This window comes from Orcinus orca, chromosome 7, assembly GCF_937001465.1.
Source record: "Orcinus orca chromosome 7, mOrcOrc1.1, whole genome shotgun sequence".
Lineage (NCBI taxonomy): Eukaryota > Metazoa > Chordata > Mammalia > Artiodactyla > Delphinidae > Orcinus > Orcinus orca.
Window position 1 is genome coordinate 92,138,515 of NC_064565.1, and position 16,871 is coordinate 92,155,385.

General features: G+C 35.0%; 2 protein-coding genes across 12 annotated transcripts in view; one reads left to right on the top strand and one right to left on the bottom strand.

Moving 5' to 3' along the window:
* Positions 1-14,079, top strand: part of CREB1 (cAMP responsive element binding protein 1) — a 56,145-nt gene extending 42,066 nt beyond the window's left edge. For 9 of the 11 annotated variants that reach the window (XM_049711927.1, XM_033428959.2, XM_049711926.1 and 6 more), the window contains 2 exons: positions 218-368; positions 7,853-14,079. In XM_049711927.1, the coding sequence (XP_049567884.1) occupies positions 218-368; positions 7,853-7,997 (296 nt within the window). In that variant the 3' untranslated portion in view covers positions 7,998-14,079. Of the gene's footprint in view, positions 1-217; positions 369-1,183; positions 1,545-7,852 lie in introns of those variants that run through there. The other 2 variants (XR_004483538.2, XM_033428952.2) reach the window with 2 other exon arrangements.
* METTL21A (methyltransferase 21A, HSPA lysine) overlaps positions 1-16,871 on the bottom strand; it is a 42,568-nt gene that overhangs the window by 10,109 nt on the left and 15,588 nt on the right. The window lies entirely within an intron of this gene.

A 16,871-nucleotide genomic window follows, 5' to 3' on the forward strand; every position in this document is an offset into this window, starting at 1 on the left:
CATCCAAGTGACTATACTAGTAAATACATTAAATTGGGAATTAATTTCTGAGTAATGTCCCAAAGAGTGCTGATTCTTTCAACATTTTAGTCAGAATCATCTGTTCCTTTTTTTCCTTTTAATCCAAAATATATGTTTAGATTGATGATTGACACGTAGTTTTACCAAGTCACAGTGGTTCAGTGTCTTACACCATGCTCACTGTTTTTCTTTTCAGCTGCCTCTGGAGATGTACAAACATACCAGATTCGCACAGCACCCACTAGCACCATTGCCCCTGGAGTTGTTATGGCGTCCTCCCCAGCACTTCCTACACAACCTGCTGAAGAAGCAGCACGAAAGAGAGAGGTTCGCCTCATGAAGAACAGGTACATACATTGCATTTACTTATATTGTTGTAGGTCATGCATATTTTCAGATTCTGCCAGATGTGTGTCTTTAACATCTGCTGACAATAGGATCTTTGCATTGAGATATTTTTCTGGTAAAATTGATGGATCTTGCTAAAACTTCTTTATTTAGCTTCTCATAAGCTGCACTTATGAGATGGCTAATGGGATTATGGGTCCATCTTTGATGATAGAGTAGTTTTCTTTCATGCAATTTCCCCATGGGAGATTTAACACACAACTTTGCTATGTTTTCACTATTGCTTCAACCAACTAACTAGGTTATTTAAAATTGTTTCTTTTCATGAGTAGTATTGTTAAGATTAAGAGTTTTATGTATATATATATTAAAATTAAGTGTTAAGTTTTATTTATATTAAATGTATTTGTAATAGGTAAATGTATGATGGCCAGTCTGTATTATCTTTACTCAAAATAATAACAATTTAACACCTAAAGATTCTTCAAAAATAGATTAATGCCGAGAATATCTTATTATTGACAAAAATCTTAAAATAGAACTAGTCTTCAGCAATGAAAATGCTACATATCAAAAATTTATTAAATGTGAGAAAGTTATTCCCATAAAGTAAATTCATAGCTGTAAATGGCTTTGTCATCAAAAAAACGTAATAAAAAATTTTTTACTTATATTTACCTTAGTATTTTTATTTATTTAGTTTAGGATTTAAATATTTAGCTTAAGATATAGAAATGACCTAAGACAAAACAAAGAAAATGAAAATATTAAAAGTTTGAAACAGTGAAAATATTCCACTGCTTTTCACCTCAAGATTCTTCAACTGCTGTGATAAAGTGAAAGAAACATAGAGGTTGAACTTAGAGGATGTGGATTCAAGTCCTAGATCTACCCCTTTTGCTGTGACTTTAGAAGAACATAACCTTCTAAACTTCAGTTTTCTCCTTTGTAAAACAGGATCCCACTACACACCCAGAGGGTTGCTCTGGGGGTCAAATATGTGGGTCAAGTAAGATAATTCCTTTGAAAGCACTTTGTAACTGCAGTGCTCTGTTGAAGTGTCTGTTTTTGTGCAATTTCATGTTTCAGCTTAGATCAACCTCTTTCATTCCTAAAATATTCCTAGCTGTTATAGAATGTTGGTGAATTACACCTAGGCAGAAGTGGCACAGTTTTTTCCAGATTATTAGGAAAAGAGTTGGAAACAAGCTGAGTAACTTATTTCATTTGTGCTCCATCAATCTGTGATTTTAAGTAAGCTACAATAATAAACAGAAGCATAAAAGCTGTGTTCATATTTAAATGTATTTTAAAATATAAATTAAACTGTGTTTTAAACTTTTTTAATGTTTGTAAGGAAATGTGTAAGTAACCCTTTTGAAAATTAGAAGCAAGTCTGATTAGAAGTCTCAAGTAAAGGCTAGGTTATAAAGTTTAAGACGAGAACATTTACTGAAGAAACCAGTTCTCAGCAGACACAACAGAGCAGTCAGGTAAAAAATACATCTCTTGATTATGAAAGCAACAAAGGACTTCAGATTATGTCTGTGTAGTTTGGCTCTATGGAACAGAAACCTTTCCCCTTACACAGAAATCACTTAAGAAGCAGCTTAATTATAGTGGGTGAGGAGGCAGCACTGCAGCTTCTTGTCTGCTCTGCTGTATAGAGGGCTGCCCATTTATGAAAGCACATTAATTTGACAGGCATACCAAATTCTCCTTTTCCTCTTCGTGCGATTTATGATTCCCCCACACACACACACACCAGCCACATGCACGCCAAGCTGGGGACAGGGAACACATAGCTACAATTCCTAACAACCTCTGCTTGCTTGAGATATTCAGGGAAGCCACCTGACTTACTGTGAACTCTTTAATAAAATACTTTGGCTTGGATTTAATTTCACTATAAGGAAACTTCCCATTGACTCTGGTATAGTTCCTTTTCCCTTTATTCCCAGATATCTGCTGCTTCTACTTTTTCAACTTCCATTCACTAGAATCTGGCTTCTGTGCCCACCATACCACTCCAGTGTCTATAAAAAGGTACAGATACCTTCCCATTTGGCAAATCTAGTATTCTCTTTTCATTTTATTTTACCTTTACTGGGAGTATTTGACACTTTTGACTGCTCATTTCTCTAAACTCTTCTTCGGCTTACTCACCTGGTTTTCTGACTACTTTTCAAATTTTCCCTTGAAACTTTCATCCATACCTATGTATTTCAGGCATCACCTATATGTTGATACCACCTAATATATATTCTGACTTTGACCTTCCCCTTGAGATATTATTTATTTAGGTCCTGGTATGTGCTGGACACGATACCTCATTTCTTTACATATTTTATTAGTTCTGCCCACAATGAGAGAGAAGCTTATGTCCACTTTACAGAGGAGATACGGTTCAGAAAGAAGGTAAATATTTTGCCAAAGGTCACACCTTTTAAAAAATGGGTAGAACTGAGATATGAGCCTTGCTCTGGCACCAAAGCCTGTGCACCTGCTACCTGTCAGATTCAACCATCATCTCCTGCTCTGCCTCTCAGACAAGAACACATGGCAGTGTGCTGGAGGTACGTAGCACCAAGAGGCGAACATGGAATGCTTTCCTTGAATATTAATTTGGCTCAAAAATTTGAGAGAAAAAACATTTTTAAGGTAAACTTAAAGATATAATTCACAACAGCAGCAGTTGCTTTGGACTGTGCTCCCATATTTAGTTTCCTCTGCCATTATGGTTACTTAGGTGGAAAAGTTAGAGAAGCACTCTCCTCCTGAACATATTCACTAGGATAAATGTACCTATGTGCCTCAAACACAGCCTGTCTTCTAAACTTGATAAGAAAAAGTTGTGATTCCCCAAATTCTATAACATTCAAATTGCCATTTACTCAAAAATGAAGATAGGGCTTCCCTGGTGGCGCAGTGGTTGAGAGTCCGCCTGCCGGGCTTCCCTTGTGGCGCGGTGGTTGAGAGTCTGCCTGCTAATGCAGGGGACACGGGTTCGAGCCCTGGTCTGGAGGATCCCACATGCCACGGAGCAACTGGGCCCGTGAGCCACAGCTACTGAGCCTGCGCGTCTGGAGCCTGTGCTCTGCAAAGAGAGGCCGCAATAGTGAGAGGCCCGCGCACCACGATGAAGAGTGGCCCCCGCTTGCACAGCTGGAGAAAGTCCTCACAGAGAAACGAAGACGCAACACAGCAAAAATTAATTAATTAACTCCTACCCCCAACATCTTCTTTAAAAAAAAAAAGAATCCACCTGCCAATGCAAGGGACACGGGTTTGATCCCTGGTCCAGGAAGATCCCACGTGCCGCAGAGCAACTAAGCCCATGTGCCACAGCTACTGGAGCCCGTGCCGTGCAACAAGAGAAGCCACTGCAATGAGAAGCCCGCGTACCTCAACAAAGAGTAGCCCCCGCTCGCCGCAACTAGAGAAAGCCCGCGTGCAGCAACAAAGACCCAATGCAGCCATAAATAAATTTATTTATTTATTTTAAAAAAACCAACAACAACAAAAATTTCTTCCTCACTTATGTTACATTTTGGCAGCTGCAAGTCATGGTATGGCTCTCCTCCACATGCTCCCAGCCAAAGGAGGAGCACCTCTTTGAGTCCTGTCATTATTGTAGCAAAGGGAAAGGGGAAATACTTTTTGAAGCACCTGCTTGATTGTGGTGAACATCTTGTCCACTCGGGTACCATAGGCCAAAGCACAGGCTAGGACAAGCCCAACATCAGTGAAATGGGAATGGTGTGCTCTTCCCACAGGGAGGGAGGAGTAAAAAATTATGGAAGCAATACAACCCAGCACCTCTGTCTTACAATTTTAGAGTGCAGGAAGAATTTAATAGGTTTCCTAAGAGCAGAAGTAATGAAGAAAAAGGTTAAGTAGGCTTGACCATCTAAAAATATGAAACCTCTGATTAGCCACGGAAAAGGTAAAGTAGCAAAGCAAACAATAAACTAGAAACATTTTAACAAAGTCAGGAGACTGATAAGGATATAAATAAGTAGATTCAAAGAAAATGAATTAGAAATGGGGTAAAAAAACCTGAAAATTCAAACCAGTTAAAGTGTATGCTATATAAATTAAGGTACATCCTTTCAACTGTATAAAACCAACTGTTAATAATGCAGATGTGTTTTTATTGAGATGGGAAGATGTTCATAGTGGAAAAGAGCAGGTTACCAAAGAATATGTATTATCCCATTTTTATTTATTTTTATTACAGGAGTAAAACATGCTCATTATAAGCACATTAGAAAACATAAGCTAAAATATTTACTCAACACTAATTGTGCCACCCAAAATGTTAACATTCTGGAGTATAATTTTTTTCCCCTAATATATATGTGCAAAGATAAATAATACGTTTTTAGTATACAGTTTTTATTTTTTTATTTTGAAATAATTTTAGCTTATGGGAACAGTTATAAAAATAGAACAGAGTTCCAGATACTCTCTATCCACCTTTCTATAAGTTTAGCATATTACATAACCAGGCTGTGTTTGTCAAAACTTAAGAAATTAACATTCTGTCATATACTATGTATAGTAATTAACATAGTATTTTTTATAGTGGTATAGTAATATTAACTGCACTGTCCATTTTATTTGAATTTCCTCAGTTATTCCACTTCTATTCCTTTTCTCTTCCAGAATCCAGTACAGGGTACCACATTGCATTTAGTCATCGTGGCTCCTCATCTCCTCCAATCTGTGACAGTTCTTTCCTTGTCTTTCATGGGCTTGCCACTTTTGAAGAGTAGTAGTTAAGTTTCTTTCAGAATATCCCTCACTTTGGGCCTGTGTGATGTTTTTATTATGATTAGATGAAGGTAATGGATTTGGGGGAAGAATACCACAGAGATGTAGTCTGCCCTTCTTGTCACTTCATATCAGGGAGCACATACCAGCATGACTCATTACTGGCAATGTTAACTTTGATCACTTGGTTAAAGTGCTGTCCAAGTGTTCCCGCTGCAGTTATCATTTTTCTCTTTTTACACACTATTCCTTAGAAGCAAGTCACAGATTTAGAAAGGGAGGAGAATTAAACTCCACCTCCTGGAAAGGAGAGTATCAAAGAACTTGTGGTCATAGGTGAAAACCAACATGGTAATTGGTGTTACTTTCGCAGAGTTGCTTGGAGACTATGCAAATATTTTATTTCTCTCTTTCAAGTTTTCCCCACTAATTTTAGTATTCACAGGGGAATCTTTCCTGCAGTAATTATTACTGTGATATTCTAATGAGGATTTTCTATTTCCCCATCCCTTCTACATTTACTAACTGGAATTCTTCTATAAGGAAAATTTGTCCCTTCCCCACATATTTATTTATATCGGTACGGTCTTATAGATACTTACCTTATATTCTTTGGGCTATAATTCAATATTATTATGATAAGATTATTCCAGTTTTGGCCATCGGGAGCTCTTACAAGTTGGTTCCTGTGTCCTTTAGATGGCATCTTATTTTTCTTCAAGCACATCTTTACTTTCTGGCCCTACAAGATCATCTGGGTTCAATTTCTCATCTTGTGTTTTCCCTGCTTTAGCCTTGAAATCAGCCATTTATTCAGTGAGTCCTAGTTTCTTTCATTGGAAAATGGTATTTAGAAATCAGTTAGGCAGTAGTTGTGCTCTTTGCTACTGAGGTTTCACAGGCCCTCTCAAAGGACAGAGCTAGGAAATATACACGTGGGTGTGTGTGTGTGTGTACGTGTACACTGGCCCATGTATGCACACAACTGTATTTCTGTACGTGTACATTACTATAATAAATATGTTGGTACTGATCCCTCTGACTCTATTCTGTAGCCACAGGGCTTATTTTAGCCTTCCCTTCCCCCCTTTGCTTATTTGAACTTCGTTCTCTGACAGAAACTTGGCTTCCCACTAAAGATGGTTTATTTATGTATTTGTTAAACTCTAGTATATAAAATAGTTCCATAATTGCCAACTTGTACCCCTATGAGAAACAAATTTATAATATAGCATTTATGTACAGTTCTTTCTGTTTTTAGCCTTAAAGTACCAGTGAAAGCACTGTTTTCAAAGTTACTTAGCTCTGCTTCTTTTTTCTCCACCCTCTTATGTCATATACATAAACATTTATAGTAAAGTTAGATTTCTCAACATCTACATTCAATTCTGGGATTCCCCGATATCCTGTTTTTTATTTTAAATTTTCATTACTTTTTGTGCTGTATATTTCTGTGGGGTTTAACAGACATAAAATGTTATGTGTCTACCACCACAGTGCCATACAGACATTTACACCACTCTAAAAAGAATCCCTTGTGATACCTCTTGGTAGTCAGCCTCTACCCCCTCCCCCAGCCCCTGGAAACCACTGAACTGTTTTCCATCTTCTTGTTTTGTATTTTCCAGAATCTCATATAAAAACAGTATGTAACCTTTTGGATCTGGCTTCTTTCACTTAGCACAGTGCATTTAAGATTCATTGATAGTGTTGCATGAATCAGGAATTAGTTTTATCCCTGGTATTGTATGGATGTGGTTTATTTATCCATTCACCTTGAAGTTCATCTTAGTTTCCAGTTTTGGAGGATTATGAATAAATTTACTATAAATACTTACATACAGGTTTTTATATGAACTTTCAATTCACTTGAGTAAATATCTAGGAGTGGCCTGGATGGATGGAGTGGTAAGTGTATATTTAACTTTATAAGAAACTGCCAAACTGTTTTCCGGAGTGGCTGTACCATTTTGCATTTCTACCAGCAATGTATGAAAGTTCCAGTTGCTCTGTATCAAATGTTATAGTTTTATGTTTTACATTTAGGTCTGTGATCCCTTTTGAATTAACTTTTTTATAAGGTGTGAAATGTGTAAAAGGTTCACTTTTCTGTATGAACACCTGTTTGTTCCAGCACCATTTGTTAAAAAGACTATCCTTTCTCTGTGGAATTGCCCTGGTACTTTTGTCAAAATCTAATTGACTGTATTTGTATAGGTTTGTTTCTGGGGTGTCTAGCATGCTTCATTGTTCTGTGTATCTGTCCTTTCGCCCATACAGTCCACTAGGAGAATCTTTTCATTCTATCTAAAAATATTTAGATCGAAATTTTTGAGAAACTTTAAGAGGCACTCTCCAAGCTAAAGAGTTCTTTTTATTTTTTATTTAAAGCTCATTTCAATTTTGTATTCTACTCCAAAATATAGTAATTCTTAATTTAGTATGAAAATGCTTGCCACCCTTATGCCCCATCAATTAAAACTGGTGCTTTGAATTTTTTTTTTAATCAACTTTCTATCGTATGTTAAAATTTTACATTAGACAATTTCCAAGTCATTCTGTTTATTTTTCTCAAATGCCTAATCTATAATATATTAAAACATTTGTTGCTTTGAGCTAAATCTTTTATTTTTAATGTAGTCTATCTAATGCAAAATAAATGATACAGAAATGTTGCATAAGTTTTCCTGTCCTTTTTTGCTTGTAGGGAAGCAGCACGAGAGTGTCGTAGAAAGAAGAAAGAATATGTGAAATGTCTAGAAAACAGAGTGGCAGTGCTTGAAAACCAAAACAAGACACTGATTGAGGAGCTAAAAGCACTTAAGGACCTTTACTGCCACAAATCAGATTAATTTGGGATTTAAATTTTCACCTATTATGGTGGAAAAAGGACTGGCTTGGCCATAACCAGAAAGACGAAATAAACATTTATTTTCTAAACATTTCTTTTTTTCTATGCGCAAAACTGCCTGAAAGCAACTACAGAATTTTCATTCATTTGTGCTTTTGCATTAAACTGTGAATGCTCCAACACCTGCCTCCACTTCTCCCCTCAAGAAATTTTCAGCACCACGAATCATGAAGAGACTTCTGCTTTTTATCCCCCGCCCTCTTCAAGAAGTAATAATTTGTTTACTTGTAAATTGATGGGGGAAATGAGGAAAAGAAAATCTTTTTTTAAATGATTTCAAGGTTTGTGCTGAGCTCCTTGATTGCCTTAGGGACAGAATTACCCCAGCCTCTTGAGCTGAAGTAATGTGTGGGCCGCATGCATAAAGTAAGTAGGTGCAATGAAGACGTGTTGATTGCCAAATTGACGTGTTTTCACATTTTCATTGTGAATTATGTAAGATTGTTAAGAGACATACCCTCTAAAAAAAGAATTTTAGGATGGTGTTGAAGAAATTAAGAATGAATTTGGAGTGCTTTCTATGTACATTCTCTTCAATACTGAAAACTTGTCCTTGGTTCTTAAAAATATTCTGTATTAACTACAGCTCTTCCATAGGGCAGTTTGTTGCTTCTTAATTCAATTCTGTATGTGTTCAACATTTTGAATACATTAAAAGAAGTAACCAACTGAATGAAAAAGCATGGTATTTGATTTTAAATTAAATCAAAGTAAGTAAAAGTACAAAGCTTGTTCTAGTTTAGTACTAAATTCTTAGTAAAAAGATGCTCATTAGTAAACCAATCCCTTGAGTTATATAACAAGGTTTTTAAATAAATGTTTTTGTCATCGCCTTCAAAAATATTTATATTGTCACTCATTTACTTTAAAAGGTTTTTCTAATTAAACTGTTCCCCTTTGCACTTATATTATACCACCAACAGGAAAGCCTTCAAGATGTTAAAGCAAAGTGCTGTATTTGTTATAAAGTGTTAACGTGTTGTAGAAAAATACTGATTTTAAATCTTTTCCGTATTAACATACTTTAACAGAGTAGTGAATTTTTTAATGAAAGAAGTTATAAGGATATAGTTCTTTTAAAGTACAGTATTAGATATGCACAAGGAAAATAATTTTCTTCAGACATATTTGAATGACTGCTGTACTACAATATTTGGATTGTCATTCTTGCAAAACATATCTTTGTTGTTTTCTTCTATTGATAAAAAGGATAGCTATGCTTTAGCTTTCCAATATGCTATATATACCCTTTGTTATTCTGTAAAGGAGCTACCTGTTTTAATTCCTTACCTATAACAGTCTGTATTTGTATGTATCACACATTGTTTCCAGTACTACTTTTAATTACCAATACTCATTTTATTCACTAAGCTTGATAAATTTAAAAGTTACCCTTTAAAAAAAAATAAGACTGAGGTGGATTTGAAAAATTGGAGATTGACATAATGTTAGATTATAATTTCTCATTTGAGAAGGTATTCCTTTTTTAAAAGAGAGTCTAGAATTTAATGTTTTATATTTAGTCATGGGTTGTTTTTAAAAGTTAAGTTTGTTAATGTGTTAACAAAATATGCAGATATGGGTGTTAATTATTGAGTCCATTTTGAAAAGTAAGATTTTTAATTAATATTTGTAAATGGTATATTTTTATTTGTAACAAACCGTTGTCTTTTTTCAAGGATGAACAGAGTTTATGAAGGAGCACCATTCTAAGAATTGAGTGATGTAGTCTTATATCTGGACAGTTCGCCAGATTCTCAAGAAGGCTTTCAAACGACTGTAAATTTTGTTGTTTATCCTGCTGAGCTAATGGGGAAAGTTATAGTGTAAAAATTATTTGTATACCTGCATAGATGTGTCATTTTCCAAAACTGGTTTAATAGAAACCAAGCAAAATCACAAATCTGTTCACAAACTAGAAGTCTTTCTTTGAGGCAGAATGTCACACCTGAACATTTTAAAAGTCATAAGCTTTATAAATGAAAATTGCCTAGTATTTAGCAAGTTAAATGTTTTCAAAAGTTGAGGCTTTCTATTTAATTAGAAAGTTGGTGGTCCTCTTAGTCCCTGATAAATCAAGGCAAGTCACATCCATATTAGCTGGCTGAATTTATAAGTTATAAGAGACTGATTGCACTGGTTTGAAGTCAGTTACTTAATGGTGAGGTAAGAAATGTATTCTGTTGCTAAATCTGTTTAGACCCTTGGAGAGATTTGAAGATTTCAGTTTATACAGATAGAAATTAAGCATATTTTGAGCAAACTTTTTTTAAGAGAATTGGGAAAAAGGTGTTTGTTTTTAAGCATGCAACTTTGAGAATCTTTGTTAAGAAAACAGCATAATTTTTAAAAATCTTATAGCCAATAACATGTGGCCACATTATGTTTTTTCTCTTCATTGGCCAAAAGGGAATAAAAATGTCATCATAGGAATCTGTACATATGCTACTGATTTGCCTAGAAAATAGCAAGTTTGGTATTGCTCACTTTGCAAATATAGGGCCATGTGGCACTTTTATCTATAGGACAGATTAACTCTAATAAAAATGAAGTGGGAGGGGTTTATTTTTTATATATTGCTCTTATGAGTTTTCAAGCTTTGATAGTGTTTAACTGAAAAGTGGTTTAGAAAGGGCTAGATCCAATGTGTTCACATTATTAAAAATTGATATCAGATGTAATTTTTAAGTTCATTTTTCAAACTCAAGTACCATATTGGCAACCATAATATTGTCATAGGTGCTCTGTTGATTTAGATATTCCTGGCGGGGGGGGGAATGGCATTTGTATAATATATGTGTACATATATATATATATACATACAGTATATAATCTGAAGCTCTGAGAGCTCTTAAGTCAGGAATGCTGAGTATTATAGTATACTGAGGTCAGATGAAATTTTACATTTTTGTATATTTTATTGCATCACTTTTGGTAGTTTCTTGGACTGAATTACCCCAGCACTCATGATTGATGTTTTTTAATCTCCTGGTTTTTTTTAATTGTCAGTTTTCTTTGGCTTGATACTTTTAAATATGTTACCAGTCACTTGAACCACCACCACCCCCACCCCCCCACAAAAAAGTATTTGGTTTTTGTGCTTTGTCTCTGGCAGCTATAACAGTGGTAAGAACATTTTGAAGATAGCTTCTAAAAGGTACCACTGATTTTTCAAAAATCATCCTGGGGGAGAATTTTTGGTGTTTTCATTGGAGCAGGGATTTTTGTCAGAAAATGTATCTTGATGGCAAGTCAGCAGCAGTGCTAGTATCTGAAAGCACAATGCCAGTCAGGCAGGCTGTCCGATCAGAAGTCATCTGGCTGAAGTTTATCTCTGTCTCTCAGGCCTAATCCCTGATCCTTTTGACCATTTGGGGTGACATGTGGAATCATACAAAGGCTTAGGAAGAAACAAGTTTGTTTAAACCAGGATGCTTTTACTTACTTTAAGTGACTTCAATCTAGATTTCATTTTTAATGTTTTTAGTTCTGTGATCAGCTGTAGTCAGCTATCAGCATATATTGTTCTCTTTATTTTGAAGATCAGAAGCCTGCTTAATTTTGCAGGATTAAAATAAGGCTAATATCTTAAAGTTAAGATTTTGAATCAAAGTGGGTTTTAGAGACAACTGTTAACACACCTTTTCAGTTTTTCCAAGAGGCTTTATTTGTTGCCATTGTAACCCTGAAAGCTGTTGGTAATTGTTTCCCATTGACTTAATACAAAAGTTGTATATTTATTTGGATTATTTTTACATTATATTCTTTGTAAATGTTTGGTGTAACATGCACTTTTAAAAATGACCCTGTTTGGGTATTAGCAAACTTGAGAAATTCCCTCATCAATTAATTGTCATCTGACTTTTTATGTCTTTCTCCTCTCTTCAAATCATGTGGCTTTTTTTATGGCAGCTTTTTTCATTGATTAAAATATTTTAACACCTAAAGGCTAGCCTTATAAATGCTGTAAAAGAAAAATATCAGGAAATTAGATTAGACTAGCCCAGTTAATTAAAAGATGGGTTCAAACCCTATCTTACTGTCTTTCATCATGGATAAAGATAGAAGGAAAAGCAACTCAAGTGAATAAATATTTATTTCCAATTTTAAGACTGTCCACACCCCAACATTAATACTGTTTATAGAATCCCAAGATATCCTTGAATTTACCTAGAACAGTAAAAGACTTCTCAAGGCAATTAATCATTATTATCATGGAGAACACATGTATTAATTTGATTAAATTTTTTCACTTTAAATTGTCTTTGTTAACATCACATTTGACTGATTTCAGATGAGGAGGGGAAAAGTGAGGTATGCTTAAGTAAGCCTGTAGGTGAAGAATTGTGGTACAAATTTGTTCACTCAGTTGTACAAAGCACAACTAGAACTTTTTGTTGGATGGCTTACATACATTTTGAATACTTTTAATGTTGATATGTTGACTTTTTTAAGTTGACTGCACAGTCACTGTATGTACTAGGAACTGGTTTCCTTGACTTTCTAAAATCAACGGCTAAGAGAGGCACTAATCCCTGAGGGGTCGAACATATCATGAAGCTGAGTCAGTATGGAAGAATTTCAAATAAATCAAACAGGGTGCTGAAGTTCCATCTGTCTCATCTGCTTATGATAAGTTCTTATTGATTAGTGAATGTAACTTAAGCCTTTGTATGTGTCCTCGGGGCAAACTTTAAGAGGGACCAGATAACGTTTGAATGGAGGGATTATATTTCAGGTGTTTTAGCTTGAAATTTATTTTTTAAAAAAATTAAAATAGGAAAAAAAATAGAACAAAGCCTGTGAAGCAATTTGATATTATAAACAGGCTGAGTTGTTTAGCACAGAGAGAAAATATTGACCTGTCTGCATTCTGGTACTGTGCACACAGGTCCTAGCTGGGTAAAACACGATCCATTTTGAGTTATTCTGACCAGCAAGTAAAAGGAAAATGAACAGTCTTCAGGAAATGTCTTTTTGAAAGGGTCATACAGTAGGAAATTCAAATTTTACCTACTTTATAGAGGCATTATTTAATACTTGCCTACAGAAGTATGGCATTTCTAAGCTTGTGTCTGAGGAGCATCTCAGAGATGTGAGAGTAAATCTAAAGTAGTTAAAAAATTGGTAGGGAAGGAAGACAATCCCTGCAGATAATGATCTTACGTTAGTTGGCTGAGTGAAATGATCTATCGTTGTGTTTGGGAGGTTTTATTTTCTTATTTTTTTAAAATTGAATTGGTATATGCTTTATAGACATTGTATTTTTATCCAGGTGCCACTCCAATTTGTGTATGTAATAAAATTATTTATATTAAAAGTGGGAAATAATTTGTCAACATTTTTCTGTGAGTATAGGTTAGGATGGCAAAGAAGAGTGCTAGTTTGCCGTTTTCCATGTAAAATCCCTGACTGATTTGTCACGTCAGTTGTCATCCCCCCCAAGAAGAGGAATTATTTCTAACCTAGCTGTATCACTTGAAACTTTAGAAGCAAAATAATCAGGGAAGTTTCTAGAGAGAAAGATGTTTGTTTGGGTTTTTGGTTTTGGTTTTGTTTTTATTTTATTTTTTTGGTTTTTGCTTGAGGATTGGGGTAAAGAATACCTCCCCCCAGAACTATCAGCACAAAACAGGGTATTGATTTTTAACTCTGATGTTGCTATTGGAGTTGAATACTAAATAAGTAACTATAGTGAGGGAAATACATTTCTAATAAAATTCCCTACAATCTAGAAACATCCCTGTTTTAATTTTTTTTTACCTAAATCTTTTTGTGCTTTATCTGTGTAAAAAGAAAAATGTACTGAGCTATAATGGATTTTATTAACACTATGTACATATTAGCTGCTTTGTGTTCAGAATGGTAGCAATTGCTTTGTATATTAAAGTGATCCTTGTGAATTTGTGAAATATTGTCATAAAGTGCTTTTTCTTACTGTAATCTTTGTGGTATCAACTGTCATAATACCCTTTTTACACAAACATTTATGTGCAGTCACATAAACATGCTTTTAAAAACTCCGGAAGTCTCTTTTTTGGGATGGGATCTCTACATTGTGGTTTTCGCTAGTTGTGTCAAGCTGTATTTTGTGGACTTGGTTTATTACTTTTGTTAAAGGGCAAAAGTTATGCTAGAATATATCACAAGCTTGTGGTGCACAGCAACAGAAAACTAACTCAAGCAACAAGAACATATCTTTAGTTACTTAATTTCACTGTATTCCTAGTTTTTAGCACAAGATTTCTTTTTTCAATAAGATTAAACAGTGCCTATCTGAAGATCTGGAGATGTTACTCCCCTGTTGAGACGACCAATGGGAGGAGACATATGGCCAGCTGTCTCTAGTGTCATAAAACGCATCTTTGCATTGGAAGAACTGATAAGGACAGATGACTTCCTGGCTCCCCTTGTAATTCTCAAGTTCTGTGACCATAAAATGGAAGGAAAGGAGAGGAGATATGGTTAATCTGCTCTTTGCTTAAAGCACAAGAATAAAAGATTCTCTCCTGTACTATTGATTCAATTTCTGAAAATAAGCAGTTGCGTTCTAAAGGAATTTTTTTAATTGCGATGTTTATTAAGCCTGTTATCTCTGCCATTGTATTGAAGGAATTACATGAATTGTATTCCTTTTTTTTTCTTCTACAAAGAGTAACACGTAATTTATTGTACAAATAGACATTTTTGAGAGTGAAAGTGTGAGGTGTAAACCAGGATTGTGCTGAGCAAACTGGGACCTGTGTTGACCCTCCTTGCAAACCATGTTCAGGTGCTTGGACCGCCAGTAAAAGCAAAGAGTGCCTATCTTCTCTCCATCCATATCTTTGCTGTCACTTGCTCATTTCACAAATACGTACCTGTTGAGAACGTACTTCTGGGCACAGAAGTTCCTGTCCTCAAGACGCTTTAAGACACACAGCCAAGGAAACAATTCAACACGTTTATACAATTTTCGCCTTGAATTCCAGACTCATATTTGTCATCTCTACTCTTGATTGCAAAACAATAGGTCCAAACTGAACTTTTAATTACTCCTGTAAATCTGTTCTTCCTTTGGCTGGTTCTTCTCCGTCTTGCAGATGCTGCCATTATCCACTAAACGCAAAAACCCAGAAAAGCCCTGCCTTAATCAGTATTATCCTTCCCCTCACTGCATTTTAATTTCTCGACAACTTTCTTAAGTATATTGACCAAACTGGGGCTTAGGATTCTAATGAGGGCCTAACAAGTGAAGAGGAAAGGTAATTTCCAGGCATTTGAATGTAATTTTTATGATCGAGGTGCAATTCACATAACAAAATTTATCATTTTAAAGTGAACAATTAGTGGCGTTTAGTGCATTCGTAATGTTGTATTACTACCACCTATATCTAGTTCCAAAACATTTTCATCACTCCGAAATGAAACGCTGTACTCGGTAAAGAGTCACTCTCAATTTTCTCCTCCAGCCCTTGGCAACCACCAGTCTTTCTGTAGACTCAACCAATTCTGGATATTACACATAATCATGCATTTATCAGTACTTCATTCCTTTTTATGTCTGAATAGTATTCCAGTGTAGGTATATGCCACAATTTATCTGTTCATCTGTTATACGTTGCAGTTATTTCCATGAACATTCATGTGCAAGTTTTTTGCTCTGGGTCTCTGTTTTCAATTCTTTGGGGTATACATCTAGGAGTGGAATTGCTGGGTCATATGATAATTCTGTTTAACTTTTTGAGGAACTGCCAAACTGCCTCATTGGCTGTACCATTTTACATTCCCACCAGTGATGTATGAGTGTTCCAATTTCTCTACATCCTGGCCAACACTTGTTATTTTGCTTTTTTAAAGAAAAATAGTAAAGCCATCCTCATGGATGTGAAGTGGTATCTCATTGGGGTTTTGATTTGTAATTCCTTAATGACTAATGATATTGAGCATCTTTTCATGTGTTTGTTGGCAATTTGTATACTTTGGAGAAGTGTCCAAGTTCATTGCTCAGTTTTTAATGGTTTTTTTGTTGTTGAGTCTTATGAGTTCCGCATATACTCGGCTTATTAGACCCTTAACAGATAATATGATTTGCAAATATTTTCTCCCATCCTGTAAGTTTTCTTTTCACTTTCTTGATAATGTCCTCATATTTTTTAACTTAGTTTTTTTAAGTAATATGTATATTTGGAAAAAAACTAAACAGTACAAATGGGTGAGTTTGTGTATCCTTTTAGTGACAATCTGTGCATATACACACAAATGTAAATGTCTTTTCTCTCCTCCCTCTCCCTTTTTTATATAAATGGTGCTTTTTTTCCACTGAATGTATCTTGGCAATAGTTGTATTTCACTATATGTATATCTACCTCAGTTTAACAGGTGTGAAGTATTCCATTGTATAGATACAGCATAGTTTATTTAACCAATACCCTCTTTTGTGGACATTCAGGTTGCTTGAAACTGCTGACTGTTAATATATGTACAAGTTAGTATAGATATATACAAGTTAGTATATCTCCAGGATAGATGCTGAAAAGTGGAAACTTATTAAGTATGGTTTTCTTCATATTTGGAGATGGTTTCCTAAGCAGTATTAATCTGCTAAATTAATAAAAATGTCATGTTGGTTAGTTTTTTTTATGTTAAACTTCATAGTCTCTCTCTTCATATATATATTATATGAAAAAAAATAGAAGTAGCAGAACCAGCCTTACACAAAGTTATAAAAAAGAAAGCTGGCCCTTCCTTTTCTCAACTCTGTTATACTGTTTTCCCTTCTAATCTCCCTGAGTAACAGTTGTTCTCAGCTAGGAAACAATTTGTCAGTATGCCA